Source organism: Battus philenor, unplaced genomic scaffold (assembly GCF_028537555.1).
Source record: "Battus philenor isolate CCGP_79_NKW_IND1 unplaced genomic scaffold, ilBatPhil1.0.hap1 SCAF_5, whole genome shotgun sequence".
In the NCBI taxonomy this organism is placed as follows: Eukaryota; Metazoa; Arthropoda; class Insecta; order Lepidoptera; family Papilionidae; genus Battus; species Battus philenor.
Window position 1 is genome coordinate 14,960,001 of NW_027181715.1, and position 15,541 is coordinate 14,975,541.

Here is a 15,541-nt window from a genome sequence, read left to right on the forward strand (position 1 = left end):
TCGTGGGTTCGATTCTCGTGAAGCAATCTAAAATAATTTACACTTTGTGCATATATTATATATGATTGACAATGCTCACAAACAAAGTTTCTAGAGTATGTGCAGCAGCGTCCAATGCGTATCATAATAGCACAAAGCGATCACCAACTTGTCTATCTAGCATGGCGATTATGGTATATTCCACAATAGATATCTTTGGGAGGAGGGGGAATATACAAATTTTAATAAAATAACCTTTACCATTTTAAGACATTTAATAAAAGGTAAATTAAGATTTTATTATTAATTTTCTGTAGTAAAAGTCAAGCTTAAATAATCTCTTTGCAAGGTTCGATATTCACTACTATACCTGCGGCGGATGTCACGTACTTCTGAACGTGGATACACGAACTCACGAGGACCTGGTCGCTAGTCTTCGCAATGATGACATCAGCGCGACACCCTTGGAGAAGTTAATTCATACCAAGTATAATTATTTGTTCATTTTATTGTACATTCCAGGTCATTTATAGAGAAGAGGGAATAGTGTGATTTAATACTTACTATAATTAGATATATTTCCTATTTAATGGCATCTTTAAACTAAATACGAGGATTTAAAATGCGTTCTGATCTAATATGATTTCACAACAAATTCAGATCTTTTTTGTGGCCTCAAATCTATGACTATATAATTTAGAGACATTACATGGAAGTAGCACATCGATTAACCGTGGAAATCTAAAGGTCGAAAAGTTTTAAAGTGGAGACAAGCTAGTAGACGAGGCGTAAGAAGCCCCCGACTAGGTAGACCAAGGAGTTGGTATAGTTATGGTCATAGGAAGTCGCTGGAGGTAATTAGCGCAGGACCTGTCCTCGTGGTGATCTCTGAGTGAAGCCTGTGCCTTCCAGTGAGCATCGGCAGAAAGAGGGAGACGTAGGAGTGTATTGTGGTACCGAAAATAATTACCTATAAAAGGGTTACAAGCTCTCACTTTTGGGGGCCTATCATACTGGGTACACAGGGATAACAGTTACAATAATAATTTATTAACTAAATTCTTTTATTTCCATACCCTTCTTACTTCCATCTTAATGTCATTCGTTTCTCTTTTCTTCGTCACAATTTAATTCATTCCATTTCATTCTTTACATTCCTTTCATACCTCGCCTCCCGTCGACTTCTCTTAACGAATAAATACAGGTGGTACATTTTGTTTATTTGGTTAATTTTTATTTCTTTTGCTTTATTATTTAATTTATATGTTTTAAATTGTATTTATTTACTAATTACTTTATATTTTCTTAACACTATATCACAGTTCTATCTCATGTTTTCTAATGTATCACAGTTTGTTCCTATATTTTTTTCAACTCGACATATTTGTTTCTCTTTATACTTACTTCCACAACCGGCGACTTTCTTTGCTGTTCACCAGCGAGGCAATGATATCCTCACTGATAAGTGCAGATCACTCAGCATCCCAAATACCGGACAATCGGTGACTAAGTGCACTTTTAATAAGATCATACACAATAATTACATACATAATAATATTTACTTAAAAATAAGCAGATATAATAAGGTAAAAATAAAAAAATCTATCGATAACATAATAATATACTATCGGTTAATAATAAGTGAACATTCTAATTCATGTTTTTACATTTACAGATGGCAAGACGCGAAAATAACTTGGTCGGGAACTGTTCCATATATTGGTGAAACTCCAAAGTGAAATTCACATTGATTCTATATTAAAACTGCACGTGTATTCTTTAGAATACATAATAAGTTTAAAGCTTACAAATTGTTTATTTTGCGTTCAGAAATAATGTAATACACATAAATCTTTAAGACGAAAAATGCAACCATCACTCAGATACTAGTGTACAACCTATGGATGACAATATGGAGTAAGGATGAGTAAGTAGTCGCACGAACTATAACTTACAAAACTAGACATTGTTAGTGAGTCGTTAAAAATAAACAATACACCGATTATTTAAAAAAAAATATAGTTTACTTCAATTTAATATTAAATTACCTGCAAATTAGTTATGAAAAAGTTTAAAAGACTTAGTAAACACTGTAACGAAAAAAATCGGAAAAATAAAATGTAATTGTAAAACGAAAGCATATACGTTAATGTATGTAAAATATACAAATATACTACGTGAGAAACAAATTCGAAATTTAAATTTTTTTATCGCTCTTTTTTCTTCTATCGAAGGCTGTGATCGAAGCTAATGGAAAGCTGTCGAACATTATCAAAAGTAAAAAAAGACCAATATTTAGCCACTTCCGCACATGCAGTGGTAGTCGTGCAACAAAGTGCACCGCCCGCCAGCCTGCAAATAAATGCGTATGCGGCAAACAATGCGAATCACACAACCGCCACCGTCAAATCACTCACCACGTGTTTCATCCCTCCACGGGGCATCTTCAGGAGCTATGTTACACCGGTTAGTGCCAAAAACAGAGCACTTTATTGCACAACTACCACTGCATGTGCGGAAGTGGCTAAATATTGGTCCTTTTCTTACTTAGGATGAACTTCCGCAAGGTAGCGCCTGATTTCATTGAACATTATCAAAGTTACTACACCACCAAGGACAGGGCTTATGCCTCGAATAAGTGTAGTGTTTTATTTATCTATCTTTAGCCTCAGGTATATGTCTCTAGAGTGAAAACCCATAGGAGAACATATGACATTACTAAGGTTCCGTTGTTACGAAGGTAGTTAATTAAAGGACCAATATTTAGCCACTTCCGCATATGCCGTGGTAGTCGTAGCCGTCAGAGTCTCTCTGTGTTTGTGTTTGACTCTGTGTTTGGCACTAAACGGTGTAACATAACTCCTGAAGATGCCCCGTGGAGAGGTGGAACACGTGTTGAGTAATTTAGCGGTGGCGGTTGTGTGATTCGCATTGTTTGCCGCATACGCATTTATCAGCAGGCTGGCGGGCGGTGCACTTTGTTACGCGACTACCACTGCGTGTGCGGAAGTGGCTAAATATTGGTCCTTTTCTTACTTAGGATGGAATTCTGCAAGGTAACGCCTGATTCCATTAAATACAAAGGTAGTTGTAATAGCCCAAAGATGTATCAACAAGGAGCAACAGAAAGTTAGGTAACAACGCACATTGGACAAATGACCGCCCGACTCTCAAAGCTCATATCTGAAAGCCAATAGTGTGGACATACAGACATGTATAAATCGTCGAAGAACGCTGCTTCAAACCGGTCATATTAAAAATCTATGGCGGATGCCTATACCCAGATGAGGGGGTCTTACGGCTGAAGTGGTAATTAATATTTCTCCTTGTGTACCTTTAAATATGTTTAATGTATGCGAATTATAATCTATATAAATAAAAAGATAAATAGTCTGTTATTTTTTTATTTCACTTTATTAGAGATGAACAGTAACAAAAGGCAGTAAGAAATTACAAACATATATATATAATTAGTTACAATTGTTACCTTATAACTATCTCACTAAGAACATTAACTGAATCAAAATCAAACAATAATAAAACAAAACAAAAACATTACTAAACAGGTATCAATAATCCAGCGCATTCTGCAGAACAGACAGTAATAATTACGAGTCACAGCAAGCAGTCACATTCCAATAAGGTTTAAGTTATATTGAGTATATTCAATAATTTCGAATGAAATTGTCTTTTAAAAGATACAAGGGAGCACGAGAATATATATCACTAATATATAAACTGTGGAGGTCACACATCCTATATAAGGGTGAATGTATACCGATGTTTGTCTTAGCAGTTGATAAAAAGAAGAGAGATTTAGAATGCGTTCTAGCTGCAGAAATTGGAAAATTTACCTCGGACAACAGTTCCGAACAGTTAACATGATCAGCACAAATATTTTTAAGTGTAGTGGCATCCATTATAGAACGTCGATCCTTCAATGATAACATACGATATATGTTTAACAAATTTTTATAACAATCTCGGGGTAATGCATTTGGTAGTTCAAAAAACGAACGAATTTTTGTATATATTTTACCTTCTTAAGTATTAATATTAATAATAAGGTTCCATTAATGCACTGTACGATTCAACAGATGTAGGTAATTTTTTTTCGACGGATGGTGTATTAGTCAAATTCTCCGAACTCAATGGCCGATAAAAAAAAATAACTTTAAAATTCGTCAATAGAATTTAGTTAAAACTCGCATAGAACGTTTCAAACGTTTAACTTTCAAAAATGGCACGTGTATTCGGTGTAACGGAATTCAAATATTTTTTTTAGAAGAGTAATTCTCGTTGAAAAAAAAAACATGTACATGCTTTTTTTTCGCAACACAGGTAACCAGCTACCGATACGCATTTAATATTTCTTAAAATGAACTGTTAGTTTTTTTTTGCGTTAAAAACTCAGTATTCATAGCTTTAAACGTCGATTATATTGAAAACAAAAGAGTACGATTTGTTATTTTTACATTCGGCCATTTTTTATGTTCCATTTTTAAACACAAATGCATATAAATATGATATATATCTGATTTTACATCGCATCTCTATATATTTATCGAGCCCCATGTATAATCATGTCAGGAATATCTGGAAAGATCTTTCTCGAAGAAATATTGTCTTTCGTCAAGCGTCGTGGTGAACAAAGCCTTCGACAGTGATCAACATCAGACAGCTCATCATGTTTAATCAGGACTTTGTCGTTTTAGACTAGAGTTCCCCAAACTTTTTTGTGTCGTAGACCCCTTGCAATGTTTTTCCGTGTTGTGTAGACCCCCTACTTACCTAATATTAATTTCCTGTAAATTTCTAACTTTAGTGAAGTTTAGTGTTAAAAACTTAAAGTAAAAACACATGTTAATTTATACATTTATTAATTGAATTTAAATTAAAACTACTCAAAATAAAATTTTGTATCTGTTATGTAAAATAGTATGATGTAAGTAAATAGGTACTATCAGTGTATGTGTTGAGATCCACTATCGTGGACCCCCATTTTCATTTCATGGACCCCCAAATTTTTTTTCGCTGACGTAGATCCCTTGCAGGTTGCCATAGACCCCTAGGGGTCGATGTAGACCGCTTTGGGTATCACTGTTTTAGACCATAAACGCCCTCTGTAAGGAATAACGTTCTCCCAAAAATATCTATGAAGGTACACCGTAATTAGTGTGGTATTATAATACGCAGAGTTTTGTAATACGGTACGCAAAGGACAAAGCTGTCTATTCTCTGGAGACTTGTTTGTAAGCAGAGGTAATCCTATATAATTTATGCACAGAGTGTAAATTATATAAGATTGTATCCACGAATCAAATACCTACAATCACAAGCTAACAACAACCCTCTATCGCAAGTAAGAAAAGGACCAATATTTAGCCACTTCCACACATGCAGTGGTAGTCGTGCAACAAAGTGCACCGCCCGCCAGCCCGCTGATAAATGCGTATGCGGTAAACAATGCGAACTACACAACTATTACTGTCAAATCACCCGACACGTGTTTTACCCATCCACGGGGCATCTTCAGGAGCTATGTCACACCGATTAGTGCCAAACCTCTTCCACTAGGTTACCACTATTCAAATTTAGAGACATTATTTCTACCTAATTTTTCTTTTTAAAAACTTTTCGAAACGAAACTTACCGCTAGACCAGTGATTCCCAAAGTGGTCTATATCGACCCCTAAGGGTCTATGACAACCTGCAAGTGGTCTACGTCAGCGAAAAAAAATTTGGGGGTCCATGAAATGAAAATTGGGGTCCACGATAGTGGATCTCAACACATACACGGATAGTACCTATTTACCTACATTTTACTATCTTATAATATCAAAACATTATATGTTATATGTTATGTATATTTTACATAACAGGTACAACATTTTATTTTGAGTAGTTTTAATTTAAATTCAATTAATAAATATATAAATTAATATGTGTTTTTACTTTAAGTTTTTAACACTTAACTTCACTACAGTTAGAAATTTACAGGAAATCAATATCAGATAAGTAGGGGGTCTACCCAACACGGAAAAACATGGCAAGGGGTCTACGACACAAAAAAGTTTGAGGAACTGCGCTAGACTATCAATGCAATCTGTGTTAATTATTTATTTATTTAGTAACATTAGATATAGTATATAAATTAACATATCTATTACATGTATATCTATTCTATAATCAGTAGCTTATATATGTTAAATTTGTAAATTTTCATTCATAATTTAATTGAAATAAAAAGGACAATACATCATTAAAAATAATGGTTTAATTTTATTCATATATAAATTCGTTGGGACCTCACACGGGATATATACCCTTTACATGTATAATTAACACTTACTCCACTCTCCTCTGCTTTTTATGCGTCCCGTGGGTACTTCTGGAAATTTAAACAGGCATTGTCGGTTACAAGTGAAAATCCCTTTTGTTATTTTAAATAAATTGCCATAAAATGACGGTGTTCATTAAAAATATTTCGAGTACTCGCATCGCTTCAGTATATATTTAACGAAAAACTTGAAATATGTTTATTATTAGTTTATTGAATCTATATACAACAGACGTTTAATATTTCAGTATTTATTTCTCACGTTTATGCATTTAACAGTTTTTACTTAGTTACAATAATCCAGTGTTTGTCAACCTTCTTGTGCCATGCCTTTCTAATTTTTTTTTCTCCTTCTACACCTATTTTTGTGGGAACAGGGTTTTATATGTCTATATTAATTTTTTCGCATGTTTTTATATTTCTATTCTCTTCTTCCATACTTCATATTATCTTTCTTTCACACAGTTCTATCTATTATCTCTTCTATTCCGTTCCATTCATTCATTATCAAACATTGCAGTTATGATTATAACTATTTATAGTTTATCATAGATTATTTGTTTTTGTTTTACTTTCTTCTACAGGTATATATCACAATTTTATATATCACAGCTAGTTTTATTACATTTTTAGTTTAATTCTCGAGAAATTATTATTTTATTTGAATTCACAATATTTATTTTGCCTATCTGCATTTTATTTCGATTTATTGCCACTGCCCTGCAGAATGCAGAACCTGAGGATGGAATCTCTGTCTTCCTTTTCCTTAATAGTTTAGGCGACTATGGCCTCTTCTATCCTTATTCCTGTCCTGCATTCGGTTTCGAGATGAAGCCGTCCAAATGCGGGGCAATGTGCTACTTTTAAATTTCTTACGCCCGCCCATATATTTTTTGAATTAAAGCGAAAGGATTAAGTGTTTCGTGCCCACTTTCAAATTGCACCCTTTTGGGGCGGATTACCAAATTGGGAAATATTGATCTAGTCTCTTCTTAAGTTATTTCGTAAGTTAAATTTTAAAATACAACAGTTTTTCTTTCGTTTTTTTTACAACGCATCACCAATATTGAGTAACAGTACACGGGGTGTGGGTTGACCGCCCAGTGGATGAACAGCGTGAGACATCGCTTTGTCAATCGACTGGTCTGATAATATAGTTATACAACCTTATTTACATAATACAGTTTCGTATAACATTAAAGGAGATATATTTATTATTTTGACACTTAAAATAATGTAATAATTTTTATATAGGACGATATAAAAAAAGTAAATGAACCAAATTACGTAGCGTTAGCTTCTAAAGGTACAGATTATCAAATTAATGGCGTACAAAGTGGAGAAAAGTAAACATTTTACCTTCGAAAATCTCATTACAGTCATTGCCGCCTACTTTTAAATTTATTTGGCTTCTTTAAAACACACGTTTAAGTATTTTTCAAGTTTATTACGGTCTAACTAACCGGGTCAGTTAAGATGTTACACTGAAAATAAACAACGACGCACTATGGGTGCATAGAGTTTGTTGAGTAACTTTTTTCTATGTAGGATTATGATCCTTTTGCACGTTTTATGTAATAATGCTAAAGGCAGAAACTTGTAATGACATCTTGATGTAAAAGTCGCCTATTAAAATGTAACTAGTTATTAAGTTTCCTGAACTACTTAAAATATAAATAAATAAAAATAAAATAAAATTTCTGTCAAACACAGAGTCTAGACTCTGTAACATAACTCCTGAAGATGCCCTGTGGAGGGGTGAAACACATGTTGAGTGATTTAACGGTGGCAGTTGTGTAAGTCGCATTGTTTGCCGCATGCACATTTATCAGCGGGCGGTGCGCTTTGTTGCACGACTACCACTGCATGTGCGGAAGTAGCTAAATATTAGTCCTTTTCTTACTTACTAACAAAAAGGCTTTGACTCATTTATATGATGGCGTGGATCGCACTAGTCTTTGCGACTTGCAACCAAACCAGAATACATTATTATTTATTTACACTTCATTGTACAACATAGATAATAACTATAAAAATCAAACAATTTGTCTAGAGGAACAGGAGGCTGTGTTATTGCTTTTGGCGATCTGTACCAGACAATCTTTAGATGGAGATGATATACATGAAGGAGAGGGCAGTTTAGAGGGTACATACATACAAATATATACATTGCTATATAAACAATATATACACATTGATACACATAAACATACATAAGTTACTATACACACAATATCCTATTAAGGAAGCCAAGGAAGTACTCTTTCACCATAATTTTAAATGCTGACAGTGATTTAGCGAATCTTATTGGTTTTTCATCACCAGATAGAACTCGTATCACTTACTTATTGAACTAAAATCACTTTAAAAGAGTACGATGGTATGAAACTTTATAAGATTGATTATAGTAATGTCACAAAATCAAATCATTTAGACTTTTTATTTTAAGAATTTGACCTTCGTTAGTAAAGGAGCACTCAAAGACAAATCTTATAAAAAATTTCGTTGAAATTCAATTTCACTCCTTATTACGTTTCGTATCGTATTAGTCTTGTTATATACCCACAATTGGGACACAGGTTTCCTTTTAGTTCCGTATGTATTCGTATTTAATTCACCTCACCGAATATGTATTTATTTTGGGATTCGGATAAATCAATTTTATCTTAAAGTTTTCCTTATTCGTTCGGCAATGATTCTAGATTTAGATTAAAAAAATAAACTACTAAGAGTATATTAATAGATAGAGGATACACATCGTTTATTCCTATGTCGCCAATATGAGGGAGAGGGCGTTAATAATACGTCGCCATCCCGAGCGGTCTTGAGCCTCGCGCTTTTCTTCGCTCCACGTCATTCCAACTAGCTTCACTTCTGCAGTGATCGTCCACCACCAGGTTTGCTTTGGGCGCCCAAGTCTTCACTTTCCTTGAGGATTCCATTCTAAGGCTCGCCTCATGTGATAAGGATGAGTGTGGACTATCCAGTTCCACTTGCGGCGTTTGATCTGCTGGTCGATCGGCATCTCACCCATCGTTTCCAAACATCTTCGTTGGAAACTTTCTCAGGCCAATATATATCGAGAATACGTCAAAGGCAGTTGTAAACGAAGACTTGGAGACGACGCGAGATATCTTTGGTGACTTTCCACGTCTCGCATTCATATAGCAACACCGTTTTTACATTAAGACGCGGCGTGGGTCAAGGTAAGCTGTTGAATGGGGGCAGCGAAACATCAGTCATCGTGGCGATTTTTGGTGAAAGCCTATGCCCAGCAGTGGGCGTCCACCAACTGAAAAAAATACTTTAATATTTTTTTTTATTATTGCGTAACTATGTTATGTTTTAGTAATTATTAAAATGACGTAACACGAGCACAGATAGCTAAATCAAAACATGTTTTATCTGTTAAATGAAGTCAAGAAGCAGAAATAAACAGACAAGATATACAAAATACCTTATATTTATCAAGGTAACATAAAAGCACACAATGTTTTTGACTAATTACATATATGATTTGTATATACAATATTAAAGCCACTTTGGATATAATTAGCCTCCTATTTACGAGAGATGATTATCATAAAATATGATATCTTAAAGCCTTAGAGACTGGCTCGCAATGAAAAGGAAACACGTTGAAGTAATTCACAAGCTGTGGCGAGAATGCTAATTACTTATATAATTTTTATGTTTAACATCAACTGGAAGATCTATAGAAGATAATAACTTACGTAGACCAATGTATTGGCAAATTTTGTAGACTTTTCGTTCATCCCTATTGGAGGAAGCCAAGATATATTCTTTTCTTTTTTTCCACGACAATTTCAATCCTTCATTCCTCTATGTTTTCTTCATAATATCTCACATTCTTGCTTACTAGTAAGTAAGCATTTTCCTTTCATTTCCTTCGCTCCTAAAATATCACAGTTGATTTTATTTATATCACAGTAAAATTAATTATAAGGCTTTGGTTATTTACCTCCTTCTTGTATATTTGATTAATCTATTTATTTACATTTTTTATGATTTCCTATTTATATTTAATACTTACTACTATGTTTTATTTCTTTCTTGATCTTTCTGCAGAGATTCAGAAACGAAGGGCGACTAAGGGGGCGCTGTTTCATGAATTGGTTTCAAGTTCAAGTTGCAATGGGCAGGCCACAACACATAGTACCGATGACAAGTGAGGCATGAAGGTTCTTGTGGAGACCAGAATTGGCGATTGCGTACGGCCTTTACAAGATAGAAAGACTTTGTAAAGGTCTTCGGATATCGCTGCAAGTATATCGCTTTCAACCGGTGTTATTGTAAATCCATGTTTTTTTTAAGTTACTATTTGAACTTCTACCGCCTAATGAAAGGCTTTTAATCTTAGATACAATTTTTCATATTTTCGTTTACTTATTAATCTAATAATTGATTACTTATTATAATTATTATTTCATTAATTTTACATGCCTATCTTAATAAATATATACATTTATATATAAATATATATATATATATATATATATATAGATATATATATATAAATATATATATATATAATTATATGTGTGTGTGTGTGTGAGAACTACATCACGAAATACAACGACTGACAAAACGTTTTTAGTTGATCGAAATGTTTGGAACTTCGTGCGCTGACTCATATACATGATTGATATTATAATGTATATGAATAGAATATGAATAGTATATAATATGAATAGTATACATGAAAAGAAATTGTTGAATTTCATTTAAAAGAACAACTGTTGAGTGATCCGGTGGTAACTTACTACATATAATGTTATAATAATCGACGATTCAAAAGCGCATGTAAATGCCCACTTGAATAAATATATTTTGAATTTTAAATTTATTTTTTAAAAATGGAACAATTTTTTTCAAGCTTCAATATCTTCCAAAATCCTTTACAATATAATAATATTTTATATGAGTTTTTACTTCATAGATTTATGAGATGATATACCATAATCGCCACACTTGGCAGGCGGGTTGGCGATCACAGTTTTGTAATATGGTACGCAAAGGACACAGCTGGTCATCCTCTGGAAACTTATTTTATGAGCAGTGGTAATCCTATATAATTATTTCACAAAGTGTGAATTATATAAGATTGTATACCGGAATACAAACCCTTGATCTATGATAACAAGTCACATTCGTCTATCATTAGGCTACCATTGCTATTGTAAACATTTACAAATAATTTAATAATATTATAGAACTACCTCGAGAAAGGTAGACGAGGTTTTGAAAAGCTTTCCTTATAGAGAAGAGCCTCTTTTAAAGTCAGTTATTATTTTAATGATCGTTTTCATAAATGATAATATAACATGTCGCGTAATTCTCACGTAATGGACCAAATTTTAATGCGTATTAATCACGTGACGTAGGAAATTTTTCGTAATTGAGTATAACGTGTTTCGTCCGGGTAATATTATGTTGTGTTGTGGTTTTCACATAAATACTTGCAAAAGTATAATTATACGTATATATATCTATATAAGTATGTTTGTGTATATGTATGTGTATAGTAATGCATGTATTTGTATGTATATACACCCTAAACTGCCTTCGCCTTCAAGTCTCTCATCTCCATCCAAAGGTGTGATATAGATCTCCCCGAGCGATAAGACCATATAAATAGTTTCTTTTTTTTAGTTACAATCTACGGTTTACAATAAAGTGTAAATAAATAAAATAATTACGACTACTGAGCGATGGTAGCCTAGAAGTAGACCACTGAGACTTTGAGATTTTAAGTCGCGAGTTCGATTCCGGGGATACAATTTTATAATTCACACTTTGTGCATGAATTATACAATATTGTTACTACTCACAAAACACTTTGTGCATAAACTATATATGATTGCCACTGCTCACAAAGAAGCTTCCAGAGAATGGTCAGCAGCGTCCTCTGTGTATCATAATACCATAATGAGATTGCCAACACATCTGCCAAGCGTGGCGATAATGATATATCACCAATAGATATCTTTGATGCAGGCCTATGTTTTGCAGTCGACATATATGGGCTAAAATAACATACATTAATTATATGAAAAATAGTTTTATCACCAACCGTTCACTTTAATGTTATTTGTAAATAGAACTACAGTGATTGACAACAGGCATGTCCAAAAAAATAATAATATTCGAAATTCAAAATAGGCATTCACACGGACTATTGAACTGTTGATAAGAGTAAAACTCAACAGTTGCTTTTTTATATAAAGTTTAACAATACTTGATGACTCGATGTATACATTATTAAATCAATCATATATATGAGTCAACAAAGTTTCACACATATAAATCGAATAAAACTATTAAAAGGTATAATATTTATTTACTAATATATTTCTTTTTATTACTTTTTTTCTATTAAAATACGACAAGCTACTAACTTCTGGCGATAAAAGTCTGTAGGAACAGATAATAAACAATAATTAATTTTAATATGTAGTGATGTAAATTTTAAATTTTAAAATTATTATGACATTATTTTTGAGATGCCAATTATTTATTGTTTTATTAATATATGACACTTCAATATGAATGAATGAAATGAAAATATGAAATAATCACAGTTGTCAAAATGCTTTCGCTTATCTGTCAATCCATCGGTCTACGCATGCGCAAAATGTAAGGAAGCGCGGCGTATGATTTTCAGTCGGTTGTCAAAATGGCGCGTCTCACGCCGAAAAATATTATGAAATATAATAATGGCGAACGGTGTCAAGTGACATATGTGTTGTTTTTTATAAATGTATAAAATCTTTAGTGCTGTGATGGAATATGAAATTAAAGATTATCTTATATAAATTTTGAATCAATGTTTAATATTTACAAATGAGCGGTGAAAGTTTTATCTAAAAATTATTTCATACGCATGACAAATAATTTATTACGTCGTTGTTGTGTCTGAAGTTGTAAGCGGATGACCTTTTAAAATAAACTGTCTATCTTTCATCCAATCGTTTTAACTTTTGTGCTCCAGCTCGTTAGGTGTTGTATATACATATATTAAATAAAATAAAATTAGTTATGTAGGTATTACAAATGCAGTTGAACATATATAACAATAATATGCATGGAGCTATTTGATTTGGTGATAGAATTTAAGATTAATTGGTATATGATGCCGATCGACCCTGATTATGAATAATGCATTGAATGCAAACACGCTCAGTCCCAATCCGTCCTATTTACAGCTACAATGTACAGGCTCATGTGTTATGCGATCCATTATTATTCTATGCTGTTTGATATAAAGCTATATTTTATGACGGATAGATTTTAGGTGAATTTAATGTTTATTTTGGCGATTCTCTACCCGCTTCTTGCCTTTTATAACTAGCATTTAGTTAAATTCACATTTTTCCAGACTACTACAAAAATTTACAGTCTCTAATATTCAGGGGCTGGAGGGTTCTCCGAGTACCTTCAACTGTTTAATCTCAAGGAGGACCCCTTGTGCTTCAGTGAACCGGGCGTGGACCAGATCGTGCTCCACCTGGTAGACCACTGTCCCGTCCCGTATTCAGAGGACTCCGGGTCGACTCCGAATGCCGGTTAGGCATGAATATCTGCGAGAAGTTGATAACCTCGCTAATAAAGGATGACGATAAGAGACCAATATTCCTCGAAATTTGCAGGAAAATTGCAGAAATAGCAATCAGTAGAAATAAAAGTTAAAAGTAAGAATAAGTGTGAACATTAAAACAGAAAGCAAAATAAAAATGAATGTTTATAGAACAAAATGATTAAAAAACGAAATGAAGAAATTTAAAACTGAGGAATGAGGTGAGGAATGAATGATATCGTGATATGAAAGAGAAAGGCAAAAGAAATGTGGAAAGAAAGATGAATTACGAAAAATTATAAGAAGAATGCAAGAGCGCAAAAAAAAAATATGAAAAAAAAATTATTAAATGAAGTTAAACAACTCTGTTCTTCCCAAAGACGTGAAAGAGGCCCCCAATGGTGGCGGCCATAAATAAAAAAAAAATCTCGTGTAGCGCCCGTGTGCAATGAAACCCTGGCGCCCCCTAGGCCTGACTCACTCCCCCCCGGCTATAACTATTAACTTTGCCGTCGTAACAAGAAAGTTTTATCATATTCCAACAAGCTATTTTATAAGTAGGTATAGCTTACAGTATGGTATTAGTTACCGCCTTTCTTATTATGACGGCAGAATAACACTCATTGGTTTTATGCCTGTAGCGCATCTCTGTTGCGAAACCGCGATAGAGTCTATGACGATGCTCTTAGCTGTCTCAGGGAGCGCCGCGGCTCCCGTGTGTATTGCACACCCTGCACTATAGGTTAAGCCGCCCCTGTTAATATTTATGATTCAAGAAATACAATGAGTTAAATACGTAAATGTAAATTGAATTGCCAAAATAAAACAATTATTCGCATGATTAGACTATATCAAACAAATACATTAGTAAGAAAAGGACCTATACTTGGCCACTTCCGCACATGCAGTGGTAGTCGTGCAACAAAGTGCACCGCCCGCCAGCCCGCTGATAAATGCGTATGCGGCAAATAATGCGAATCACACAACCGCCTCCGCCAAATTACTCAACACGTGTTTCACCCCTCCACGGGGTATCTTCAGGTGTTATGTTACACCAATTAGTGCCAAACACAGAGTCAAAATAAAAGTCCAATACATTTCTCTAATTAACATATTGGAGCGTACTACACAATTTTTATCGCCTTTATGACTTAAAAAGTCAAAAATAAGCGGCTTAATATTAAAATTGTTTATTTAAATCTTTTTTATATATACGTAACAGAATAAAGGTTTAAAAAATATCTTTTTGATGCGTAAAATGCAAGTTAAGAAAACATTTCCGGTACAAAAAGCTCAGTTATACTGCTCGCATGCAATTCAAGTTACTTCCGGTCGTCTTCCTTTTTTGTTTATTCATTCGTACAACGGATATTGGTCTGTATGAAAAATCTTTTCTTTTCATTCTCTGTTATTTGCATACATTATAATGCAAAACGGTTATTATTTTTAAAATTTATGCTCTTTTAAATGCTCTACCGTGACTTTAAATGCACATTTTGGTTACAGAGACATCTATCGTGTCTTATATGAACTTAATCACTTGGAAGACATCGGAATTGTATGTGTGCACATTTAAGTGTAATGATAAATGTACAGATGGCTCTATTCGTTTTTCTTTGCCTGTA

The 15,541-nt window shown here is 33.6% G+C and overlaps 1 protein-coding gene across 1 annotated transcript in view; it reads left to right on the top strand.

Annotated features, from left to right (window-relative positions):
• LOC137929937 (inactive ubiquitin carboxyl-terminal hydrolase MINDY-4B) overlaps positions 1-1,718 on the top strand; it is a 95,326-nt gene extending 93,608 nt beyond the window's left edge. The window contains exons 10-11 of the mRNA XM_068773078.1: positions 329-466; positions 1,655-1,718. Coding sequence (XP_068629179.1) covers positions 329-466; positions 1,655-1,718 — 202 coding nt within the window. The remainder of the gene's footprint in view (positions 1-328; positions 467-1,654) is intronic.
• Positions 1,719-15,541: the final 13,823 nt, after the last annotated feature.